The following is a 26,912-nucleotide window of genomic DNA, read 5'->3' as shown; positions in this document are numbered from 1 at the left end:
AACATCATGCAACTAAGATTACTCAGTAAACTATATTCAATTATTTTACCATCACTTAATATCCTGCTTCCTGCTCTTCCTCTGTCTGCACCTCTTGTACTTCGTGCTGCTGACTGCTTTAAATATCAAACCAAAATCTGATGTACTGTGTACTGAACTTCTGACAGAGAAAGGTCTAGTGATGTAGCCTAGAAATCTAGACGCACCATAGCGGCGGAAAATGTATTTTGCCGCGAGTGTAGTCTAGCAACTCTCGGTAGACCTGAGAGCTGGAAAAAACAAACTCTGGTCAGGCCAATCACAGCGTGTGTAGAGTCGGTGGGCGGGCTTAACATAATGACGGCACGTCACGGCAGATTTGCGGAGGTTATGCATGCTACTCGTAAACAAAGCTGGCGAACAGCGGTCTTTTGAATCGGCTTTGGCCGCGACTCTGGAAGACTTGGAGTTAAGCTTTTCTTTGAGAAAAGAACAAAGAACGGCACTGAAGTCATTCTTAAGAAAAGAAGATATGTTCGAAGTTTTGCCTACCGGATACGGCAACAGTCTATCAACTAACGTTAGCTATATAAATATAAATGTGTGGGATACTGTAATTAACGGTTTAGGATTTTTTTTTTTTTAAAACATTATGAACTGAAAAATATTCACGACGCTGTTATAAAATAATTTTAAGAGTATTAACACTTAATGACATTTTAAATGACAAATTCAACTTGTCCCACTGAAAAAAAGATTTATGACGGGTTATGATGTATTGGTTTATGCCAAGTTGTCATAACAAAGACATCTCAAATAATGTCATCTTTGCATTAAAAATGACATAATTGAGCGAATGACACTTAATGACAGTTGTCATGAACATGCATACAAACTCCTTCATATTCATGACATGTGTCATGTCATGATTATGAAGGTGTCATGTCAGTCTTATGCACACCCCTTCAAGTAAAGTGTTACCAAACTGTCACTTCAACTGATCTTAGTTTCAGTAAACACAGAAATAAACCGATCAACCGGCACATAGCTCTTCTGCTTAGCCATGATCTCTAACTGTGGTTGAACGCTGATGACGTAACACCCAGGTGGGCCGGCCCTCATGCGGTTATGATTAGCCGATTGATAAGATTAAATCTGATTGGCTAAAGCGTACGACTGAAAACACACACACACACACAAATCCAAGGCAATTCACACGTGAATGACGATTTGCACATTCACATTACAGGATGAAATGAAAGCTCTAGCATAAGTTCTGCTGGGAAGACTCAATTACTACGTCACTTATTGCCTTCATTCTAACCCAATTATATTCTCATGCTCACTGTATAAAAGCCCGGTACTTACACACGTTTGAGTTCGCAGATACTGAAGCGACGATTACCCCCATCCTCCCCACCACCACCAGGATGGTCCCGTCCATACCTCCCGGGGGGTCGGCTGCGCCCCTGCCCTCGTCTTCAGGCAGGAATTGCAGATCCGATACCCTCGGATTATGCCTACGGACGGGGCCTACGCAAAATGACTTTGTATATTATCAGCTTGCTGAGCTATTAATAAATGCACTATTGTCGATATAATTCTCCCGAGTCTTTCCTGTAGAACTTGTAAATTTTGAACATTCTAAAGTTTTTGTGCACAGTTGTAAATCTACGAATTGTGTTTTGCATTTGTGAAATGTATAATTTTATTTTGCGAATTGTTTTTTGTGCACGTGAATTTGGTTTCATGCATCTTGTTTTTTTGCGTGAATTATTAATGAGTCTAATCTGTCTCCATATTAACTACTATGTACTAACATTTAAATTAATTATTTGATACAATGCACTTATTGTGTACATACATGTTTTTACAATTTCTGTAGTTACATTTATAATTACACTGTTGACCCTTCCCTTACACCTAACCCTACCATTAAACTTACTCATACCACCACACCTGTTCCTAACCCTACCCTTAAACTTACCCATCCCACCACACCTGTTCCTAACTTTACCCGTATCCCATCTCAATATCAGCAAAAGTATTTTGCAATACAATATGAACACAATAAGTACATTGCAAGTTTTTGATGCAACTACATATTAGTTAAGGCCAACTAATATAAAGTGGGGCTGAAAAATCACTCAGTTCTTCAATGGAAAACGTTCAGATAATCTCAAATACTGAAAGCATTCTTTGTTTATTGCTTGTAATATGGTTCTTTGTTCATATTTATTATTTACTACTTGCTTTTATGTTTTATTGTTTTGTTATTATTTTAAAAAGTACTTAAAATTACAAATGTAGTAAAAAAAAAAAAGAGATTTTAAGATTTTCTGTTAAATAATTAATTAATTAATAAGAAAAGAAAGTGATCAAGAATCATTTTGGAATCGGATTGTGACTCCCAGATTCAGAATCGGATTGTGAGGTGACTAAATATTCCCACCCCTTACATGTACATCCTTTCATGGAAACGGTATTCCCTGGTGGCTGTGGCTTTTTCAGCAGATAATGCGCCTGACACAAAGCAAAAATGGTTCAGGAATGGTTTGAAGAGCACAAAAACGAGTTTGAGGTGTTGACTTGGCCTCCAAGATCTCAATCCAATCGAGCATCTGTGGGATGTGCTGAACAAACCAGTCCGATCCATGGATGCCCCACCTCGCAATTTACAGGACTTAAAGGATCTACTGCAAACTTATTGGTGCCAGATACCACAGCACACCTTCAGGGGTCTAGTGGAGTCCATGCCTCGACGGGTCAGGCCTGTTTTTGCAGCAAAAGGGGACCGACACAATATTACATAATGTTATGCCTGATCGGTGTATATACAATTAAATTATACAACTAGAAAAAAATAAAATAACAAAAAAGGTTAAAAAAAAATCTAATTCTCCATCTAAACCAGGAAATTGAGTTGCTTTTTTAGTTGCTCCCTCTAGCTTACTCTATCTCCTTCTCTTTTTGACCGTTTCGATGCCGACTATTTTTAATGTACTTTGTTCTCTATAATGTTAAAATGTTGTTCCTCATGTTGAAGGGCAAAAGGAACAGCTCAACCGTGTTGTCAATTTTGACAATTCAGACCTTATCCTTGAAATCAAATAATCCTCTCAGTTAACAGCTAAGCTTTAAAGAAGGAAGGAATTTCACTGGCGTCACTTACAGTAAATGAGATCTGGGCTTGTGTAACCTTTCACAGGGAGGTACCCGCTAATATAAGGGTGAATCCTCACCGGAGAGAGCAGAACCTGGTACAGCAGATATGACTTTAGTAATACGAGTACAGAAGCGTTTCAGGCAGGTCAAATCAAATCATATCCCTGTTATCTCAGGCACTCCTCAAGCAGAGCTGCTACGACATGCCCTGTGACTAAAACCCAGTCATTAATCAACACTTTGGAGACCTAGTGACCCTTGTTGGACTTGTTGGACAGCCGGACAGAGTCACGTATGCTCGGTAAGGAGAGTGAACCGGTGGAGTGTGTTTATGTGCATGTGAGATGTGTAATATGACCAAGGGGCGGCTTGAGTACAGGATAAAAAGGGTGGGAGTTTCATTCTTGGATCCTGTAGTAACTTTTTCTCTCACTTACACACACTAACAGCCCTGAGAGAGATACTTTAACATGCTCTGAAGGCATTGAGGACAGCGAGTGGCGGGGTAAGACAGCGGAGAACAACTCAGAACAAGAGAAGAGGTTTTATCCGACCAGCTGATCTAATCTCCTCAGGGAGGGAGCAGTGGGACAGGCAGCATGTACTGGGACGTGGCCCTCCGGAGCGTCGGGTTCGGGGTGATTCTGAGTTTAGTCGCCGGTCAACTGACTGAGCAGCAGAAATCAACCATCGTGGACATTCACAACAAGCTTCGCTCTCAGGTTAAGCCCAGCGCCGCCTTCATGCAGAAAGTGGTAAGAGATGCACCTGACTGGAGAAACACATGTTCACAATTTATTTCGCTTTGGTTCTAGTGGTGTAAATCAGAAAAGAAAAAAGCTCACTTACCCCAAACTTTTAAATGGGAGTGCACATGATACATAGAAAAATAACTTTCCCAACCACGTGTGAAGTCTGAGTTTGATCTCTCCTCTCTCTCTATGTGGCTGTTGATGTTTTGCCATTGCGTCTCTGGATGCTTTTATGAGGTCAAAGCATCTCATCATCGGCCATCAATCACATCTTTAATAGTCTCATTACCGCTGTAAATAACAATTACCACATTAATATCCATGGTAATTGTGTCAGGATGCTTATTCATTAGCACAATTAACTTCAAAACACAAGGGAGTCTAAGTAATACAGTAATCATGATAGTGGTTTACCAAATGGAAACTTATCCCAAATAAAGTCACTCAGCATTAAGCCATTTAGCATCAATGTAAGTATGTAAAAACCCCTTCGTTGCTTAACGTGTGTGTCATGTGAATGCATGAGACCATCCTTTATCTGATAAAGAGGGACTTTTGGCATAGAAACCATGAAGCGGGTTGATTTTGAATGCATTGAGTGTGTGTGGGTGTGTGTTGATGCACGAAATGCCGTTGCGCAACGTGTGTGTGTGTGACATGCTGAGGAATGTGAATGTTATACGAGACCGCAGGAACTGTGCTGAGTGTGAGTGTTTTAATAAAGCCCCATGTGGTCATCCTGACTTGCGCTCTTGTGTTTGTGTTGTGGGTGAAATTCAGAGCATGACTATGGGAAGATTCAGTGGACAAGACTCTGGGCGTCTTGTGAAACATGTTTTGTTCGATTACATTTACACAACAATAGAGTGGATTGTACAAACAACAACATGCCGGGCCATGTTGGGTCTCTGCAAAATGAAAAGGAAAAATGAATAAGGAAAGCAAAGCTCAGTGCGCAAATACTAAATTGTGCCCTCTTTCGTTCTTTCTTCTTTCACTTGAAAGTATGAGTAGTATATAAACATGGTCGATTATGTCTTAAAGGATTAGTTCACTTCAAAATTAAAATGTCCTGATAATTTACTCACCCCCATCTCATCCAAGAGGTTCATGTCTTTCTTTCTTCAGTCGAAAAGAAATGAAGAAAAAGGATTTTTCTCCACATAATGGACTTCAATGTCAACCAATGGTTGAAGGTCCAAATCAATGCAGTTTCAAAGGAAGGGCTTCAGAGGCTCTGCACGATCCCAGCCGAGGAATAGGGTCTTATCTAGCGAAACCTTCGGCCATTTTCAAAAAATATTAAACATTTATATACTTTTTAACCACAATTGCTAGTCTTGCGCTGCTCTGCGACGCGCCACGCATTACGCAATCACATTGGAAAGGTCACACGTGACGTAAGCGGAAGTACCGACCCAATGTTTACAAGTGGACAAATCAAAAAGTTGTTGATTGTTGGAAAAAATGTCATTTTCTCCTCCAACTTCAAAATCGTCCCAGATCATTGTTTTACCTTTTTTTGGTAAAGGGGGTTCGTATTAGTCTTCGCACTAGGGATGCACCGAATATTCGGCCACCGAAAATTTTCGGCCGAAAATGGCCCAAAAGTGCATTTTCGGTTTTCGGCCGAAAGACTTTTATCACCGAAACAACATGGCCGAAATGTTGTGATGACGTAAACAGAAACCGCGACCTGCACGTGCTTGTCTGAAGCAATGTCTGCGGTGTGGACGTGTTTCAGTATATCTGAGAAACACCCACGTCTGCTCCAGCGAGAGCTAGTGTTCAGTGCAGCTGTAGTGCAGCAGCTCATGTTCTCGATGAGAAGAGGACCAGACTTCACTGTGAAACCCAACGGTTTCCCAATGCAATCTTTAACAGTGGGCATGTTTTAAGCGCGGAACACACTTCAATCCGAGTTCCCACACCAACATCGATCAACATGCATCACGAAATTCAAACGATAAATGCCGTTTTGACGCTCTTTAATGTGGCATCACTGATCACATCACAGTTCAAGCGGCGGCGCGCGCGTGAACGCGATCATCTGTGAGCGCGATCGATCACCTCTTCATTAAGAATAAACATGAATGAACATCTAAGATGTGTTGAGGATACATTACAACTTACTGTCACGTATCATATGTGGTGTAATCGCTCAATCAGTGTTTCAATGGCGAAAAGACGTCAATATAACTGCTGTAAACCAAACAAATGTCATGTAACTTTAGCATCACATTTACCTCAGGCAGTCATTCAGTGTCCACAAAATTTTATTCACTAAAGTAAATCAACTCTTTCACTAAATATATGCTCTATATTAGCCGTTATATTCATTATATTCTACTTAACCTGTTAGTGATGTCTTGATTATTTCATGCATGTTAAATAAACCTGTCATGAAAATGACACACACTGTGTATATAATGATTATATTTCAACAACCAATTGGATAAAAAACTATTTTATAATCAGATTTAGAAGTTATTGCAAAAACTGCCTTATGTAAAGTTTACATGTTTGCGTACTATGTTATTTGAGTGTTGATTATTAGACCTAATGCACCTGTTCTGAATGCACTTTCTTGTAGTAGTCCTACAGAGAAAAAATTGAAATGCACTAGACCTAAATGCACTTTGTTTTTATGAGAGAACATTTAATTTTAAAACCTTTCTGTAGGCCTGTAAATTATTATTTAATGCACAAATGAGTGGGGTCAAGTTAAACATTTTTGTTTGAATTTTATTTTATACTGTGCATTGTTGCAATGTGCTAAATAAATATTGGCATAATTTGTAATTGATTTATTCTTTGAAACTTTAATAATAATTTATGCAATTGCAATGTCTTGATTTTAGTAAAGTTAGTACACAGTCATAGCCATAAATGCAATGGTACTAATAATTGGCATAATTTCTTTCGGTGTTTCGGTTTTCGGTTTTCGGCCTTGGTTTCCTCTTTTTCGGTTTTCGGTTTCGGCCAAGAATTTTCATTTCGGTGCATCCCTACTTCGCACGTTCGCTTCGTTCAAAAATGGGCATTTACAACATGGTATAATAAATGATTTGTCTGTCTATCACCAGACCAAGCTCAATCTTTGATTGAACATTAGTCTGGGGAGTCTTTCTACTGCACAAGAGGGGTGATAAATGGGCATAGTTCAAATGACTCTGTACCAAGCGTCAACCTCCCGCAGTTTCTCTTGAAGCCAATACGGAAGTGACTTAAACTGCTGTTCACCGACTGGCCACTAGAGACAGACTCCAGAAGGAGCAGAATCTCATTGAGCTCATGTTAAAACGCCCAACTTTACAGCAGAATACAACATGTTTACAGTCTGGGACAAATTGTGGTTTTGGTCTATACGGCTAATTTTGCCCTTCATGACAACTGTAAAGGGGGTGAAGTTTCTGTTCCGTTTTCAAAGAAAACTTGCCTTTGAAATCTGTTAACCCTTAAATGCATACCTCGGGTCTTTAGCGACCCGGGACGACATTCACCACCCTCCTCCTAATTAATTTTTTTAAGTTAGACATCAACCTTCTTAGTATTCCTCAATCAATTCATTATAAACAATATAACAAGAAAAAAATATATAATAATGCCTGTTTTTCCATTAATTTTTTGTAAAAATTGTATAAGGTCGCTAACGACCCAAGGTGTGTAAGATTGTACATATATTTTTTATGCACAATAATAATTTAATCTTTGATGACTGAATAAGTGCACTTCACCTTTATTCCACAAGGTGGCAATGTCTGATACACAATGATTAAGTGATGTTTCACTCATAGTTACCGCAGGCAAAAAATGAAACAATAATAAGTATAATCTGCAAAACTTGAAACGGCTCTGATTTACTACAGAGCAAGAACTGAACGCAGTCAAATATTACTGTCACTTCATATGATGCAGGATCTGCTGAAGAAGCTGTCACTGATCAAAATGTTGATTGTAAAGATGTTGAAAATGATAGTTTTGAGAATATGTTTGAGATGGTGAATATGAGGCAGATGCTGAATGCACTGGGAAATGAGCTCTGACGAGGACAGTGATAATGGTATAAAACATCTGCTCAAACTGAACCCTTACAAGCTCCAAAAGGAAATATGCCTTATTTCATTCTTCTGTAATTGTTACTCTAATATCAGGAAAGTTTATATTATCGCGGCAGGTAGAGATCCATCCATGTTAGATGTAGATCCGGGTCGCTAAAGACCCCAATATGTAAGAATGATTGGCGAAACAGTCATGCATTTAAGGGTTAAAACAGCAGCGACAGCGGCATCAACGGGTTGCCGCGCTAATCGGTGGCCGCCATGTTGAATGTAAACAAAAAGCTGCTTGCCATTAGCCTGGGAAAACCCAGACAACTTCCGGCAAATTTAGATTTGCTCTGCAAGTAGTCTGGCAAAGAGTCCATTCAAACCCATTTCTAAACCCCAGAAATCGGGGCACCAATCAGAAACGTTGGGGCGGGCTTTACACGATGACGACAGCGCAGCGACGTTGAAGCAGATTTGCCGCTGCTGTGGAGCATCACTCGTTCGAATCAGCTATCGCGTCTGTTTTAAGCGATTTAAACTTCTCCTTTTCGTTAAAACCCGAGCAAAGAACAACACTCGAAGCCTTTATATCTAAAAAAGATGTTATCGCTGTCTTACCGACTGGATTCGGCAAAAGTCTGATACCAGCTTGGCCCTTTGGTGGCTAAACGAATGGGTCTTAGCGAGAGTCCTCTGGTAGTGTTAATGTTTTACAAAATATAGTTTTAAGTCCTTTTCAGGAGTGAATGAAGTTGTTTAAAGCTCAAATCTGTGGTTTATTTATAAAGAGAGCGCCTTTTTTTTATTTGAACTGCCGTTTTCGGAGTTGTGAGTTCCAGTGGTTCAGCGGCGCTCAATTGATCATTGAGCCCGCCGAGAGGCGCCTTTCCTCGGCCAGTCCTTCTGCCGTCTGCCGCTGGCTCTGATGTCTCTGTAGCGGTTAAACCGTCTCGTCTTGTGTAGATCTAACGGCTGATCTTTACTCTCATTAATCTATAATTTGTTCCTAGACAGATCGTTTTGTCTGAGGGCAAAGTGAAGTTTCATAACTTTATATTTTTAAGATATTAAACTTTACCGTTGTAGTCTCCTAGCGCTGACTTTGACTGAATTGCTTTATTTATTGTATAGCTTCTTATACCTTTTACTTATACTTTTATGATTGCTATGGATGATCACACATAAACTGACATTTAACAAAAAGAGACTGGGTTGTGTTTTGTGTCATATTTAATTTATTACAGTGATAATCATAGCCTATTATGTGTGTGTGTGTGTGTTTTTAAATGTAAACGAAAAGAGGCTGGGTTTTTTATATTTCGTTTTGTTATAAACATGCATTGAAGATAATATGCATTGCCTGCACTACATATACAAATATATACTGAGTGATACTGTCAAGAACGCTGCTTGTCCATTAGCAGTGTCCTCCCGTCCTCGGGAGTTCGTTCTCCGGAGTCAAACTTGGTAAGTCACGGACGCAAGTCAGAAGTTCGCGTATGAAATATGTCATAAAACACCACTGCCTCATTTCATAAAAAAATAAAAATTAAACGTAATAATAATAATAATAGCCACACGAATGTGGTTCAGGCAACGCGTAGCTAGGCCTACATTGATTATCTTATATATTTATAATAAAACGAAGTATAAAACACCCTGCCTCTTTTCGTTTACATTTTAAAAATAATATATTAAACATTAATATGTGGTTTAGGTAAGGTGACCAGATTTCTGAAATGGAAGCCGGGGACATTTCCTATTTGAGAACACAAGTACAGACAAGAACGCATATTGAGAAACGGCCAGAGTCTCAGATGTTTCTCCGTCGCTCTGCATACGTCATCTCCCTCATCGCTCTGATTGGTTTTAGGTCTATCCAATTGCGCCGAGAGGCATTTGAGCGACGCCCCTTTGGAAATGATTTGTCTATGAAGCTTTGCCAGACCATAACTCAGTTACTACTGAGAATGGTCTGGTTTTAACCAGGCTAGCTTGCCATCGCTTCTCTATCGTCATCGTGTTAAACCCGCCAATAGCGCGACAGGTGAATAAGCCAGTTTGTGATTGATCCCCGCAGATTTGTATCTGAAGCAGGAATGAAAAATGTACAGGTTTCGAGCCTGAACTGCAGGGCGAAAACAAATTGCCAGCAGACCAGGCAAGCATGAGGTCTCTGCGGAACAAAAGTGGGCGTTTCTAAATTTGTGGGTGTTTTCAAACTGATGGGTGTTTATAAATCACGCAATGAAAATTATCCCATCTTGTAAAAAGGAGCATAGGTCCCCTTTAAGTAAATGAATTGTTCTGCTGTCACAAAATTAACAAACAATTTCAAATAACATCAAGGATGTTTCTGTCGTTTAAGGTGTGGGACGAGACACTGCGCCTGGTGGCGGAATCGTACGCAGCTAAATGCATCTGGGATCACAACCCTGACCTTGAGGACCTCAAAATGGGTGAAAATCTCTTTGTCAGCACTGGGAGGTTTGATGCAACCAAAGCAGTGATGGACTGGTATGAACTAAAACATAAATGAGAATGAATGAATGAATGATGAATAAAAGAGTAAATACAAATGATCTGTGGGATGCAGAAATATGATCTATAAGCAGTAATACAACTCGTTTCTTTGCACTGCAGGTTTGGAGAAATTGTGGATTATACCTATGAAAGCAATAACTGTAATGAAGAACAAATGTGTGGCCATTACACTCAGGTGAGCATCGTTCGCGTTCGGAGCGTTTGATTGGTTTTCACAGTATGAATATGCAGATGTGACGATGTTTCTCTGTTGTTGTTACAGTTGGTGTGGGCAGGCAGCAACAGAATCGGCTGTGCCACTCATTTATGTAACACTCTAGAGGGTCTAGATTTCGAGAATGCCACCATTCTCGTCTGCGATTACTACCCTCAGTAAGTGCGTTTCAATAATCCAAACTTAACATGATCTCAGTGTTCTAGAATGTGTGTTCTAAAACACACCTTTTTACAATATTTAGTGTAGTATAAGTTGCAACTTAACATCATGTGAGTTAATATGTCAGTCTATGAATCTTATACTGAAACACAGCTTTAAAACTATCTAAAGCAGAGGTTCACACATTTTCGACTCCAAGACCATTTGTAAGTAGACTGGGTAAACCCAGCCTGATCTGTGGCGATTTGATTTCGCCCTGCAGCTCAGGCTGGAAACCTGTACATTTTTCTACCCTGCTTCCGTTACAAATCAACGGGGACCAATCACAAACTGGCTTATCCACCTGGTGCGCTATTGGCAGGTTTAACACGATGACGATAGAAAAGCGATGGATCGTTGGCCTGATTTGTTGAAGGACTATCCAATTGCATACAGAGTCATTTGAACTATGCCCGTTGATCACGCCTCTTGTGCAGTAGAAAATACAGAGCAGACTCCCCAGACTAATGTTCAGTCTTAGGGCCCTTTCACACCTACCTTGTTTGGTCCGGATTTTGAAAGAAATTTTGCATGATTTTGCTTAGAAAGCCTTTCTTTAATGTGAATTTCGTTTTGTATAAATTGTATCTTAATTTTAATCAACGTTTAATCAGATAATTGCCTGGATTTAATAAATAAGAAGCAAATAGTCTATAGCAGACAATAAATGCGGGAGCGATCACATGCTTTACACATGAACTGGAGCGTGTCTCAAATAAACCGAAACTCAGCAGGCTACTTGTCTCACAAACATGATTGATATGTGTATATAAAGCTTGAAATGTCCAGTTTTAAACGTAACGGGAAAAAAATTGTCAAGCAATGCCAATGCACACTGTTCAATAGTGGCAACGATATGCGTCCGTTCATTCACTCTTGTCAAAGACGCTGACGTCAGACGCACGTCCGTTTACAAACCAATCAATGTCCAGATGCAGCCCACATAGATGATGACGAGTGGATGCAAGTGTGTAATGTAAAGTTCTTTAGTGCGCTCGCATAATTGCAATGTGAAACCAAACCAAAACTAACCGAAGTCGATTTGGATAAAAATTAAATAAAAAATATTTCTGCTGTAATATCAAAGCAGATGGTTGTCAAACATTTTTATTTACAGAAACTAGAAGTGACAATACGCACAGGTATTATGTATATAAAATACATTTAAAAAATATATAAATGTATCGGACCCACTTTATATTAGATGGCCTTAACTACTATGTACTAACATTTCATTTGATACAATGCACTTACTGTGTACATACAGTACATGTTTTACATTGTACTTACATTTAAAAAAAATGTATTACTGTTATTATCTGTAATGAATATCTGTAGTTACATTTATAATTACACTGTTGACACTTCCCTTACACCTAACCCTACCTTTAAACTTACTCATACCTCCACACCTGTCCCTAACCTTACCCGTCTCAGGGCTCCAGAGTGCGACTAAATGGTCGCATTTTGCGACTAAAATTTGAGAGTGTGCGACTGAATTTTACATCCAGTCGCACATGTGCGACCAGTAAATTTGCCCGCTGTCGGTACTGGAGAAATTAAGAAAATACACTTAATAATTATAATTGATAGACGTTATGTCTGGCAAATTCTATCTTTGCCAGCCGTCTCTATATGAGATAATATTAAACCATTTGTCCGTGATGCATTTTTGCCATTCGCAATCCAGAAGAGAGAGAAAGAGCGCTCTCTCACGTGGAGCTACAGCGAACACAACACCACAGTCAGCTTAATGAGTGACGATGGCCAAGAGAACTACACAAAAGTTTAGTCTGCTTAAACTTTAGGTATGTGCTGTGATATTAATCTAATTTTATTTTCGATTTTGGCTTCCAAGAATTATAAAAAGATGGATGAGGTAAAACTATTCCTATAGCCGTGTTCCGTCGAGCGCGACATCCTTCCCGTCACAGCACATTTCTCCTTAAACCTAAACTAAACGTCAGATTCAGTGATTGTTGTAAACTGCAGTCTCTACTTTTGCTAAACTGCGGGATGTGTTTGATAATAAAGAGCTATTAAATGCACAATAATCCGCGCAAGAGACGCTGTTTCCAACTTCAAGGCGCCTTATGTGTGTGTGTGCTGCGAAATGGACCGACTTGCACTTAATATTTTAGGCTTCGTGTGCGCGTCTAAACCATCAAATAAACAACAAATAGCCGGTGTCAAAATGACCGGATTGGAGAGTAGTTATTTTAACAGTTTATATCTTAAATGGGCGTAAATAGTTTGCAGAAATAGGAGAATATGATATTATTAGTTCTACATTCGATCGGTCTTAAAGGGGCAGCGTCTAAACCTGCTGATGATTGAGCCATTAATTCGAATCGAACAAAAGGCAAATAGAAAATATTCACATCTCTTGATTTAATAACTTTAGCTTTTGTAAGCATTAATCTATCAATTTATACAGTGAAAACTATGCAGTGTTATTTTACATTTCATTACTTTATTAGATTTCTTTGCAGGTTTGTTCTTTACTGTAATATTTAATGTTAGCAGACCTTCCGAATGCCTGCACACTGGTCCATTTACAAATAGATGTTTTATATTTTTGTTCAAACTTTGCGGTTTCTTTTGCTATAGATATTTTACTTTTGGGATTATAAAGCCATGTTAATTATGTTCTTAATTATGTTTTTTTATATATATAAAAAAAAAAAAAAAAAGTATAATAAAAAGAACCGGTAAGAATACTGTCAAAGTACCGGATCAATAAGCAGTATCGGTAAGAGTAGTAATACCATTAAAACTTTAACGATACCGATCCCTATTAGTAATACAGTGGAAATTAGTAGATTTGGTTAGCATGTTGATTTACGGTGTGCGCCCCTAAAATTTCTGGTTGTGCCCCTAACATTTTCTGTTGGGGGCCACTGTGCTCCTAGTGAAAAAAGTTAGTCTGGAGCCCTGCGTCTCCCACCTCAATATCAGCAAAAGTGTTTTGCAATACAATATGAACACAGTAAGTACATTGTACTTATATTTTGATGTAAGTACACTAGTTAAGGCCACCTAATATAAAGTGGGACCAATAACGGAATTTTTTATAAACTCAAAATGACAAGCCAACATGCGTGACAGACACTAGCAATAACCGACACTGAACAGAACACAGGGAGGAACTAAATACACAGTGATGATTAACTAAAAGAGGAACCATCTCAGTTTGTTGTGTATGGGGCGGCAAAGCCGCAGACCAGTCAGGGTGCCCATGCTGACCCCTGTCCACCGCCCAAAGCACCAACAGTGGGTACGTGAGCATCAGAACTGGACCACGGAGCAATGGAAGAAGGTGGCCTGGTCTGATGAATCACGTTTTCTTTTACATCACGTGGATGGCCGGGTGTGTGCGTCACTTACCTGGGGAACACATGGCACCAGGATGCACTATGGGAAGAAGGCAAGCCGGAGGAGGCAGTATTTCCTGCTGGAAAACCTTGGGTCCTGCCATTCATGTGGATGTTACTTTGACACGTACCACCTACCTAAGCATTGTTGAGACCATGTTCACCCTTTCATGGAAACGGTACTCCCTGGTGTCTGTGGCTCTTTCAGCAGATAATGCGCAGCCACAAAGCAGAAATGGTTCTGGAATGGTTCGAGGAGCACAACGACAAACTTGAGGTGTCAGATTCCTCCAAATTCCCCAGATCTCAATCCAATCGACCATCTTTAGGATGTGCTGAACAAACAAGTCCGATCCATGGAGGCCCCACTTCACAATTTACAGGACTTAAAGGATCTGCTGCTAACATCTTGGTGCCAGATACCACAGCACACCTTCAGGGGTCTAGTGGAGTCCATGCCTCGACGGGTTAGGGCTGTTTGGGCAGAAAAATGGGGACCAACACAATATTAGGTCATAATGTTATGCCTGATCGGTGTATAGTATATATATTATACACACTATAGGTTTTCGTCAGCAGCTAAAGATGAATTTATGAATTAAGGGAATGAATTAAGAAATATGACAACCTTGATTTTTAGCTGTTTAAGCTTATAAAAAGGCTTGTTTTGTCTGATATTTAAGCCATCTAGAACCACATAACATATATAGTATCTATTAAATCCATCCTTCCTTTTTCCTTCATTTCAGAGGAAATTTTATGGGACAAAACCCATACGAGTCTGGAGAGCCGTGCTCAAAGTGTCCAGAACACCTACCAGTGTGTGAGGACAATATCTGTGGTAATGTGAAAACTTTATCTGTGCAAATCAACTAAAAGTCAACATGAAATAAAGCGGTCATGAAGAACTAAACTATACCTATTTTTGTTGTAAACCCTCTTTTCCTCACAGTGAGTGAGAATCTCTTCCATCCTTCTGAGGATCCGGGCGACACTGAAGATCCGACTGTCTCACCTGAACGTCCCCACATGACCACGAAGCCCACCAGCGAGTCTACACTCGTGCACGTTAAGATTGAAGAGACGGGCATGGAGAAAACAACGACAAATCATGGATCCAAGATGGAAAGCTTTACATCCCATTTGTTGATGCTCATCGGTCTGGCGGCGCTTGTTTTGTGAAGGTCTGGAGTGGATGATATCCGTCATAACCTGATGAGACACACATAAAACACATACGATATGTGTGTAGTGCAAAAACGATTGTCTTCCTCAGTATTTCTGTCTTGTTTTCCAGTACAAATATTTAAACATTCTTAAATCAGGATACCTTTGCTTGAGAAGCAAAATGACATTAGACATTGAGTCTTGTTTTATGAAAAAATGAATACATTTGATTTTGCTTCTATAACAAGAAACAATATCTGCCAATGAAACACATAATCACCAAAGGCTTCAATTAGGACTGGACAGTGCACACACAGAGAAAAAGGGTGTCAAAATTGTACCTTTTACAACAGCTTGTCCTTAAAAGGACACATTTGTACCATTTTTACTACAAAAAGGTTCATAGTAATACCCTAAAGGTACACATTTGTACTCTTAATTATTAATATGTGCCTTTTAGGAGTAAAAAAAAAAGGTACAAATATGTTCTTTTAAGGACAAGCTGTTGTACCCCTAAAGGTACAATTTTGAGACCCTTTTTCTCTGCGTGCAGGAGCATTAATATCCACTGTAAAACATGGTAGAAAACACAAATGAAGACATAAAGGGTAAATGACGGTGTTTGAGTGACAAGCCAAACCTCTTGTTTTATTGCACCTTTTTATAAAGTGAAATGGTTTAAGATAATCTCATACAAGCCAGTTTTTATGGAAGCTTGTTTCCGCCGTGGGATAAATAATAAATAAGGTATTGGGATATTTGAGCTGACTTTTCTTACAAGTGAGTGTTTATAGCTTGCAATTCCCCCCCTCAGAAACGTGAGATATAACCTTTAGAAAATAAGACGGAAACAAGCTTTTATCATCTGTTCATCTCAATGTCAATAGATTGAGCATTAGTTTTAATGAACAATTTGAGAATTATTACAACGCACAAGTACATGCTGTGTATTCTTAGCGAAGTTCATAAACATAGCATGTATTGTATGTACTGTGTATCTTTTTAAATGCAAGAAAAATGTGATGTACTGTATATTGTGTTAAATTTCAAAGCTGGTTAAAACTGGAACGGAAAAACCAGATCCCCTCTTATTTTGTTTATTCCATTATGTTATGATTTATCCTGGTTATTTTCTTTAATATATGGTCAAATGGGGCTGTGAGAACTTATATGCAGTCTCATAACCGTTATTGATCATCTCCATCAATGATAATTCACAGATGATAATGATGATGTCCCATGTTGGACACAGCAGACATCACTAGATGGCAGTATAACGCAAAGTGTTGGCATCTTTGTGTTTGAACGCATTTAAAGCGAATATTTTGCTTTTCAAAGATCAGTTAGAATTTAAGGGAGTTTTGTTGATTTTAGTCCATGTCTATTAGTTTGGGGTTATGTGTGATAGTGTAGGCTACTATAAAAAAAAAAGATAAACATTTAAAATGCACAGCATGGAAAACACACCAATAGCCTTGGACTCTAGATTGTAAACCATTTTTATCCAATGTTCACTAGAATGACGAGCAACAGTTAATAATGTGCCTCTTTATTAATGCTATATCGTGGCTTGAATACATCATACATACCCCAAAAACAAACACAGGTTCACGTTTTTTTTCTTCATCATCATCTGGTTCTTGAAGGTAGTCGTCGGTGAAACTGGTGGTGGCAAATGTCTACACAACACATGTTGTTCTGCTGGGATGTGATCGTGATGTAATGTAATAAAGACATTTGGCTATTTTAAACAAGGAAAAACCTGTTGGTATCGTACCTCGACTTCCTGTTTCAATGACAAATACATTTCACGGTGCAGTGTGTGGTTTTTAGCGGCATCTAGCGGTGAGGTTGTGAATTGTGAATTCCTTTCGTGACTAGCGCTATAGAAGTTTGTCCGTTCAGGGCTACTGTAGAAACATAACGACGCAAAATGGCGATTTCACTGTAATGGAACCTGCGGTGTGTTTACACTGAACAAAATTATAAATGCAACACTTTTGTTTTTGCCCCCATTTTTCATGAGCTGAACTCAATCTAAGACTTTTCTATGTACACAAAAAGGCCTATTTCTCAGAAGTGTTGCGTTTATAACTTTGTTCAGTGTAGATAGAAATGACTCATTCTGAGGTAATAAAACATAATATTTTGTAAGGTCTTACACACCACTGAAAACATTTATGTATATTATATTGCATTTCTGTCAATAGATCCTCATAAATACACACTGAACCTTTAATAGGGGGTTAAACCTCATTAAAATTGACCCACATTTTCAGGTTTCTCAGAAGTTGCCTGCGAACTTCCATTCAAAAAGACTGAAACTAATCATTTCACATCAGATTGCCATACAAATTGTCCGTCAGTTTGACTGAATTAGCTGCCAATTTTCTTCATGTTTTATTTTCAAACATCCTGATGAGAATAATGTAGGCTAATGCTTGCTATTTTACACCACATTGTACAACAAGCTTGGTTGTCAATATATGATAAAGAAATAATATAATAGCCTATAAAATAAAATATAGCCTACAGTACAGCAGAGATACAGTAGGCTATAACCCACTAACAAAAAACACAAAAAACTAAATGCAAATTTGAAGATGTGCATCTGCTTTGACATGTTTCGGATCAAATCAAGTGCCTTGTTCATTTCTATTCATTGAGTGTAATAGGAATAAAACACCGAGTGAAATCCAGCTCTAGACATCGTTCCTCATATCAACCTGATTAACATTTGTATAGAACAAAGCAAATGTCAAGATCTCAGTCAGGTCGTCTGTGCAAAAAATAAACGACGGGATTAGATCCATCAGATGGGATTCAGCAAACATCACTTGAACTTTCTGATCGTTGCGTCGTGTGTGTTCATCCGTCCCGAGTGTGATTCTGACGACGGTTCAATCGAGTGAGTCAAAGCCACCTTGACTTTCTGACATAACAAACAAGCTTGATTACAAATACAAACAGTTTATTGTTTATATCCATCCATCCGTCCATCTATCATCCATCCATCCATCCATCATCTATCTATCTATCTATCTATCTATCTATCTATCTATCTATCTATCTATCTATCTATCTATCTATCTATCTATCTATCTATCTATCTATCTATCTATCTATCTATCCATCATCTATCGATCCATCATCTATCTATCTATCTATCTATCTATCTATCTATCTATCTATCTATCTATCTATCTATCTATCCATCCATCCATCCATCCATCCATCCATCCATCCATCCATCCATCCATCCATCCATCCATCCATCCATCCATCCATCCATCCATCCATCTATCTATCTATCTATCTATCTATCTATCTATCTATCTATCTATCTATCTTTCTATCTATCATCTATCTATCTATCTATCATCTATCTATCTATCCATTCATTAAAATAATTTTCAATGTACTTATTTATTTACAATTATTTAAATAATTCTATTTATTTATTATTCAAAAATATTTAAATGTTGATTTATTTCATTATTAGTCATTTTATTTACTAATTTAGATGTTTATTTATTTACATTTATGTGTTATGTAAAACTATTTATTTATAATGATTTAACTAATAATTTATACTATTTACTTATAATTTATCATTTTTATTTAATGTATTATTGTTTCTTATTTATTTAGTCATTTAAAATTATTCATTTAAATAATTTGTTTGTTTATTTATTTAAATTAATTTATTTATTATGTAAAATTGTTTGTTTGTTCAAAATTATTATTTATTTAAATTATTTATTAATTTAATTCATTCAGTTCAATTATCTATTTATTACTTAAAATTATTTTAAAGTTATGTATTTTATCATTATTTATTTATTTATTTACTAACTTAAAAAGATGTATCTAAAATTGTTTGACTATTTATTTATTCTGTAAAACTATTTGTTTGTTTACAATTTCCTAAACTTTTGGTTTCAAATCAGAGTTTGTATGAATTGATCTCAGAGCTGATTCATTTGGCTCCTGGCTTTCAGCTCTTTATGGGTGAACTTTCTTTTTCTTTTTCTGCTCTTCTTAATATATTTCCCTTGTAAGTTTCAGAAAACTCACCCCCTCATTCTGGGACTTTCTCTCACACGCTGACGGCGTCGGACTGTATGATCCAGTGGCGTCTCCACGGGTCTCTCCAGGCCTGATGTCCAGATTAATGGACCTCATCAAGATGAAGTCCTGCCGCATTATTGCGTTCCACTGGGCCAGAGAGCTTTACCTCATTCACATCCATCATAACGTAAGCCCGCTTCACGACCAGACACAAACACCCACACATCTGAGCAGCATCACATCGCTCTGATGCTGGATTACACGAAGACGGAGAACATCTTCAAACCTGGAAATCAAGCAGGACGAAGTCAAAGCAAGCAGAAAGAGAAATATTCAGCTGAGTGATCCTTATCTCCAATGCTTAGATGATTCCTGGACATTTAAAGAGAAGATGATAAAAAGGTCACTCGAAATCGGTTCAACACAGAACAGAAATATCATGTTTTCACAAAACAAAAATGATTTATATGCTCATATAAGAAGGTTTTATATAGATAAAACTATACGAATAATCACTATTTCTCAACCTCCACATCACTTTCTCAGTCTCAACGAATTAATAGCAAATGCTTTGGTACATTCATGCAGTTGATAATATACTATTGTCTGCTGTTTCCTACATTATCAATCGCTTATGTCATGCTAAAATTGCCTTATATTGGTTCTCTGTTGAATAGTCTTACTCCTCAAAACATCTCCTCAAAACATCTATAGGCATTAGTTCCTTGCATAAGTCATTAGCCTACTGTAATTTTTATTTACAGTTTTTCTCGAATCATCCTTAAGATTTGCAAACCAGTAAGCAGTGTTGGGGAAAGTTATACTTTGAAAAGTAATGCAATACAATATTGCGTTACTCCCTTAAAAAGTAACTAATTGCATTACTTAGTTACTTTTTAAGAAAAGTAATGCGTTACGTTGCTGCCATAGCAACAGGTCCGGAAGCTTAAACCTGCTCGGGAACGGCTTATTTAATGTAAAACAGGATTAGATTGCATCTTTTTAAGTGGCGTTGATACTTAAAATGTGTCCCAATCACTGATATTTTATAACAAGTGTTCCTTACTGAGCCAGGGGCAATAATAATTTTAAATAAAAACAATAATAATATAAAAATGTATTTGAAAATAATATTATAATGTTGTATAATACTATAGACACAGCCACTTGATTAAGAGATTTATTTGTTAATAATTACTTTATAATTTTTTTGGAGGTTTACACACATGTTGTACAGTTACTTTACAATTGCATTTATTTGAGTGGTGACAGATATTATGGGATGGCTTGATGCAGCGCAGGAGATGCAGATAACTTGATCTTGACCCTTAACCTAATTGTGCCCACATTTTTCTGAACGGTTTCTTGCATCTAGTCGTGTTATTAGTGTCCTATGTGAACGTTCTGCATTTATTTTCCCCAGGTTTTTGTTTTTTTAGAAAAAGAAATCAAAAGTCATATTTGCTCATGGTTTAACTGAATCATCGAAGGTCAGCAGGAAGACATTGGTCAATAAAATGAGATTAAATACATACAAATATTTGTTTTATTTAACATTGAATTATTGGAGGGTATTTAGATTTTGCATTTGACTGATTTTATTCATTTTGAGGAATACTGAATCTTTTTTTTGTGCAACTGAGATGAGTAAATGCACACATTTAGTCTAGAACTACAATAACCCTCATGTTCACACACAACGCCTCTGAAATTATTCTTGATTCCTCTCAACATCAGGACAGGAGAGCTGTCAGTCAAATAAATAATAATTAGTTACATTTTTATAGCGCTTTTCAAAGCGCTTTACATATGGTGGGGGGGAATCTCCTAATCAACCACCACCAATGTACAGCACCAACTGGATGATGCGACGGCAGCCATATTGCACCAGAACACACACCAGCTGATTGGTGGACAGGGTTATGAAGCCGATCAGTGTTTGGGGATGATTAGGAGGCCATGATGGACTGGGGCCAATGGGCAAATTTGGCCATGATGCCGGGGTTACACCCCTACTCTTTATCCTACTCACAGAGAGTCAGGACCATTAGGCATTAGGACCCACACAGACCACCGGGAGAGCGCCCCCTGCTGGCCTCACTAATACCTCTACCAGCAGCATCCTAGTTTTCCCAAGAGGTCTCCCATCCAGGTACTGACCAGGCTCAGCCCTGCTTAGCTTCAGTGGGAAACCAGTCTTGGGTTACAGGGTGCTGGCTAATATGTTCATTGTATGAACATATAATATGTTAAAATGTGAAAAAGTAACTTGTGTTACTTTTTTTGAAAAAGTAACTCAGATATTTTGTTGTAAATTTGAAAAGTAATGCGTTACTTTACTAGTTACTTGAAAAAGTTATCTGATTACGTAACTCAAGTTACTTGTAATGCGTTACCCTCAACACTGCCAGTAAGTGCATTTATCGAAACAAAAACACAGCAAACAATGGATTTCCTGCAAAAGCCTGCAAGTTGCTCAAAACCCTTAGTTCATCTCTCAAACATACATATTTATAAGGGTCAATGACAAATAAGAAAAATAATACTTTTTTTAAATAAAAAAAATAATAATTAAAAGCAAAACTGCATTTTTATGTCCAAAAAAATGCATGATGTTGATTCATATTGGTTTTACAGCTTTTAAGACAGCATTCATTTATTATTAAACAAGATTTCTGATTTTACCACCCAGAAAATGTCGGGTGGTGCGACCATATATTCATTTAAAATAATATATATACATATACAATATACATATGAATCATTGTAAAATGCATATAACATGGTAAATTCCCTTTCCCTTTTCTATGTGTTGCCCTTTTAGTCCTATTCATATAAACAGACACTTTTCTATGTGTTCAGAACACAATTTTCCATAAGGAGTTTTTTTTTATTATTATTTGTATACATTATATAATAGTTTCCATTTATATTTCTTACTTCATTTTGCAATTGCAGTGGGATTTAATACTTTTAAATGTAAATTTGCTGGTCGCACCACCTGACATTTTAGGTCTTGAAACACCACAACTCAAAAAGTCAATTGAATTTCAAAAAAATTTAAAGAGTATCTTATAAGGAAATATTGTAGATCAATTTGTGACATGTATTTATCTTTTTTTGGGGAGGGGGGGGGGGGGGGGGTAATGAATACGGACACAAAAAAATACATGTCATGTCTTTGACCCATATATCAATGAACATATTAAGTAATGCCATCAGAATGACAAGTCCTTGTGTCATTATTCACAAACAAGATACTCAAAATGCTTAGTCATGTCGTCAGTGTACTCCTTCAGTATTTTCAGATGTAAACTATGGCTATGATTTTGATGGCAATGATTGGAAATTCACAAGACATTCTCTCCCAACAATCTCAAGAATGTTTTACACATTGAACGACACCAATACACATCTGAGACAAAGAGCGCGAGTGCTAAAGCTAATCTCTGAGCGCTTCAGTTCAGTTGTGAAGGTCCACAGTGCTAATGGCTTCCATTGAAGACGATCTGACACTGTAATTCAAAACCTCCCGTCTGGACTAATCCTGCCTTCGGCTAACTTTGGGAAGAGTTTTAAGGGTTTTGTGTCCTCTAGTGACGCACGACAGATGCTGCGATGTGTTAATTACGTTTTTTATTAATCATTATCACCAAAGACAAGAATTAAACTTCACTGGTGTTAACTCACGCAAAAACACACCAACCAGAGAACAAAGACATGAAGAGCCTGTGAAGGACACGTGGCTTCAGGGTCTCCACTTCTAGCCGCTTAGTCTGTAAGAAGTTCTCTATTATAAATTAATCTGTGTGTGTGTGTGTGTGTGTGTGTGTGTGTGTGTGTGTGTGTGTGTGTGTGTGTGTGTGAGAGAGAGAGAGTGAGTGTCTGTCCGTGTGTGTGTGTGTGTGTGTGTGTTTGTGTGTGTGTGTGTGTGTGTGTGTGTGTGTGTGTGTTTCTGTGTAAGTGTGTGTGTGTGTGTGTGTGTGTGTGTGTGTGTGTGTGTGTGTGTGTGTGTGTGTGTGTGTGTGTGTGTGTGTGTGTGTGTGTGTGATGGTCTGTGTGTGTAAGTGTGTGTGTCTGCGAGTGTGTGTTTGTGTGTGTGTATATGCGAGTGTGTGTGTGTTTGTGTGTGTCTGTGAGTGTGTGAGAGTGTGTCTGTCTGTGTGTCTGTGAGTGTGTGTTTGTGTATGTGTGTGTATATGTGAGTGTGTGTGTTTCTGTGTGTTTCTGTGTAAGTGTGTGTGAGAGAGTGTGAGTGTTTGTGTGTGATTTATGAGGACACGGGTATTACACTGGCATTACGATGTAAACATGAAAAATGAGATATGACATTTCATATGTCCTTATATTTAAATTAGCTTTAAAAACATACTAAACAATGTTTTATTAAAAATGCAGAATGTTTCCTTTGATGGGTAGGTTTAGGGGTAGTGTGTGTGTGTGTGTGTGTGTGTGTGTGTGTGTGTGTGTGTGTGTGTGTGTGTGTGTGTGTGTGTGTGTGTGTGTGTGTGTGTGTGTGTGTGTGTGTGTGTGTGTGTGTGTGTGTGTGTGTGTGTGTGTGTAAATAACCTTAGCAGTATCTAAATGCTTCATTTGCACATGGTGTGTGTGTTTTTGTTTTAACACATGAGTCAGAGATCTTTACAGCCATAAAATAATCAAATCTCCAGGCCCCGCATCTTATTTGAGAAACAAACAACAATAAATAAAGAGTCCCGTGGGGAGAGAGTGTGTGTCAGACTGTGAATGCCGAAGATCTCGAGGGGTGAAATATCCACACGGATATTAAATCAGAAGGTCTCGCGCCACTCAAGACAAATATTAACAGCACTTCAGCGCAAAGCCATTCCACTGCACGCCGTCACACAATTTACACACTCATAAAAACTCTGTGCTCCGCTCATTTCTGCATTGATTGAACTTTAATCCAGCGTCATAAACACGCCTTCAGACTCCAGTAATGCGCTCGTGTCTGTCAGACGAGACTGTGTATTTATTGATTGTATGCATTCAAGCCTGATTATTACGTTAAAAAATGTTTTAAAGCACACTGACATATATTCAGACAAGCATCAATTGATAAGCCCCTAAAACTAAACCCAAGCAGGACAGACAACTGTCTGCATTTTCACATTTTAAAAAACAAACAAACAAACAAACAAACAAACAAACAAACATCCCTTGGCCTGATTTGTTTTCCTCATGGGGACCAAAACATTTCCCCATAAAGGACAAGGATTTCAGATATTGCCATCTTGGTGGGGACATTTAACGTCCTATAACTTAGGGTTTACCTGAACCACACACACACACACACACACACACACACACACACACACACACACACACACACACACACACACACACACACACACACACACACACACACACACACACACACACACACACACACACACACACACACACACACACACACACACACACACACACACACACACACACACACACACACACACACACACAGAGACACACAATCACACAGACACACACAGACAGAGAGACACACACACACACACACACACAGAGAGAGAGACACACACACACACACACACACACACACACACACACACACACACACACACACACACACACACACACTAACAAGTTATATGAAAGTTATATGTTGTCATTTTATATTCATTTAAATGATATATTTTTAAATATTAGTCACAATTACTTTAATGTATGTACCGAAACTGACTTTAAAAATCATTCTTATCCTCAGAAATATTCACTACTAGAGAGAAAACTGCATGTTTCATTAATGTGTTATAGTTTAATTGCAGCAGCTTTGAGTCGGATCTTTGTCCACTGAGACGTGTTTATGATGCTGTGAGCGAAGTGCGGAGAATATGAGACATTACACAGGCCTCCATAACCGCCCTGGAGCGCTCTCCTGCTCGCTCGGTCATCCGCGGACACGACGCCTCTTCACCGCGTGCACCGCTGGAGGGCGCGCGTGCGTCTGTTTCTCGGTCGTTCGGGGTCAAGTCGTGCTCCTGTTCTGTAACCAAAAGACAAAGCTCAAAACAGAACCAAAGTTTTTGACTTGTTTCATCTTCTTTTTCTTTCAAAATATTCACACGTTGATAGTTTTTGTTTTCCAAAAAATATTAATCACATAGGCAATATGTATTAATGTTTAATTTAATAAAGTAGGCTAAAATAAATCTATAAATTTGAATATATATATATATATATATATATATATATATATATATATATATATATATATATATATATATATATATATATATATATATATATATATAAAATAGATATATAAATTCATATAATTTAATAAATGCTATGTAATATAATACAATATATCAGCACTAACTATAAAATATATATAATAAATATATAAAATATAAATTACTTTATACGTATACATTAAAATATCAAATAAATGCAATTAAGTAATATATTACGTATATTATATCAGCACTATATATATATATATATATATATATATATATATATATATATATATATATATATATATATATATATATAATTCAATTATATTTTATAAATTACATTTAAATATAAATATATTTTACTAAATATTTATGAAATAAATATTTCAAAATATAAATAACTTTAAAATTTAAATAATCAATTAAATGTATTATGTAATATAGCCGATTGTGAAAAATATACAATAATGATATATATTTATATTATATTCATTTGAATAGCATATACATGTTAATAATTTACATATATGAATATATATATATATATATATATATATATATATATATATATATATATATATATATATATATATATATATATATATATATATATATATGTAATTAAATTATATATAAATCTAAATGTATTAAAATATATCAATTAAATAATTTTGTAAAAAATTGTTATGCAATATAATACAACAATATATCAGCTTATATATATATATATATATATATATATATATATATATATATATGGTAATTTTACTGAAAACATATTTAATAAATATATAAAATGTAAATTACTTTAGACGTTAAAATATAAAATAAATGCATAAAATAATATATATATACGTATATATTTTAAAATTATATTTAAACTGTGTATAATTATTACGTATACATGAATACACACACATGCATGTATATATTTAAAAAAGAAATTTGTTTTATATTTATATATAAAATATTTATATATATATTACAAATGATATATATACAGTATACATGCAAATATTTCTTAAATATATACATGTGTGTGTTTGTATTCAAATATAAGAATTAATGATAATTTTATGTAAACAAACATTTATTTTGGATGCGATTAATTGTGATTAATCACTTGACAGCCCTAATATATGTATGTATATATATATATATATATATATATATAT

At 37.0% G+C, this 26,912-nt stretch overlaps 1 protein-coding gene across 2 annotated transcripts; it reads left to right on the top strand.

Annotated features, from left to right (window-relative positions):
* Positions 1-3,185: 3,185 nt before the first annotated feature.
* Positions 3,186-18,012, top strand: LOC307117582 (peptidase inhibitor 16). Of its 2 annotated transcripts, XM_079802515.1 has the most exons (7): positions 3,186-3,445; positions 3,594-3,899; positions 10,314-10,462; positions 10,589-10,664; positions 10,752-10,861; positions 15,028-15,119; positions 15,231-17,219. In XM_079802515.1, the coding sequence occupies exons 2-7, from the start codon at positions 3,744-3,746 to the stop codon at positions 15,458-15,460; spliced, it is 813 nt and encodes a 270-aa protein (XP_079658641.1). In that variant the 5' UTR covers positions 3,186-3,445; positions 3,594-3,743; the 3' UTR covers positions 15,461-17,219. The 2 variants fall into 2 exon arrangements, with proteins under 2 accessions (XP_079658641.1, XP_079658642.1); XM_079802516.1 differs by lacking the exon at positions 3,186-3,445 and having other exon boundaries at positions 3,558-3,899; positions 15,231-18,012.
* The last annotated feature ends 8,900 nt before the right edge of the window (positions 18,013-26,912 follow it).

The sequence above is a fragment of the Gobio gobio genome (genome assembly GCF_949357685.1).
Source record: "Gobio gobio genome assembly, chromosome: 21".
Taxonomy (NCBI): domain Eukaryota; kingdom Metazoa; phylum Chordata; class Actinopteri; order Cypriniformes; family Gobionidae; genus Gobio; species Gobio gobio.
This window is presented reverse-complemented; position numbering and strand designations above follow the sequence as displayed.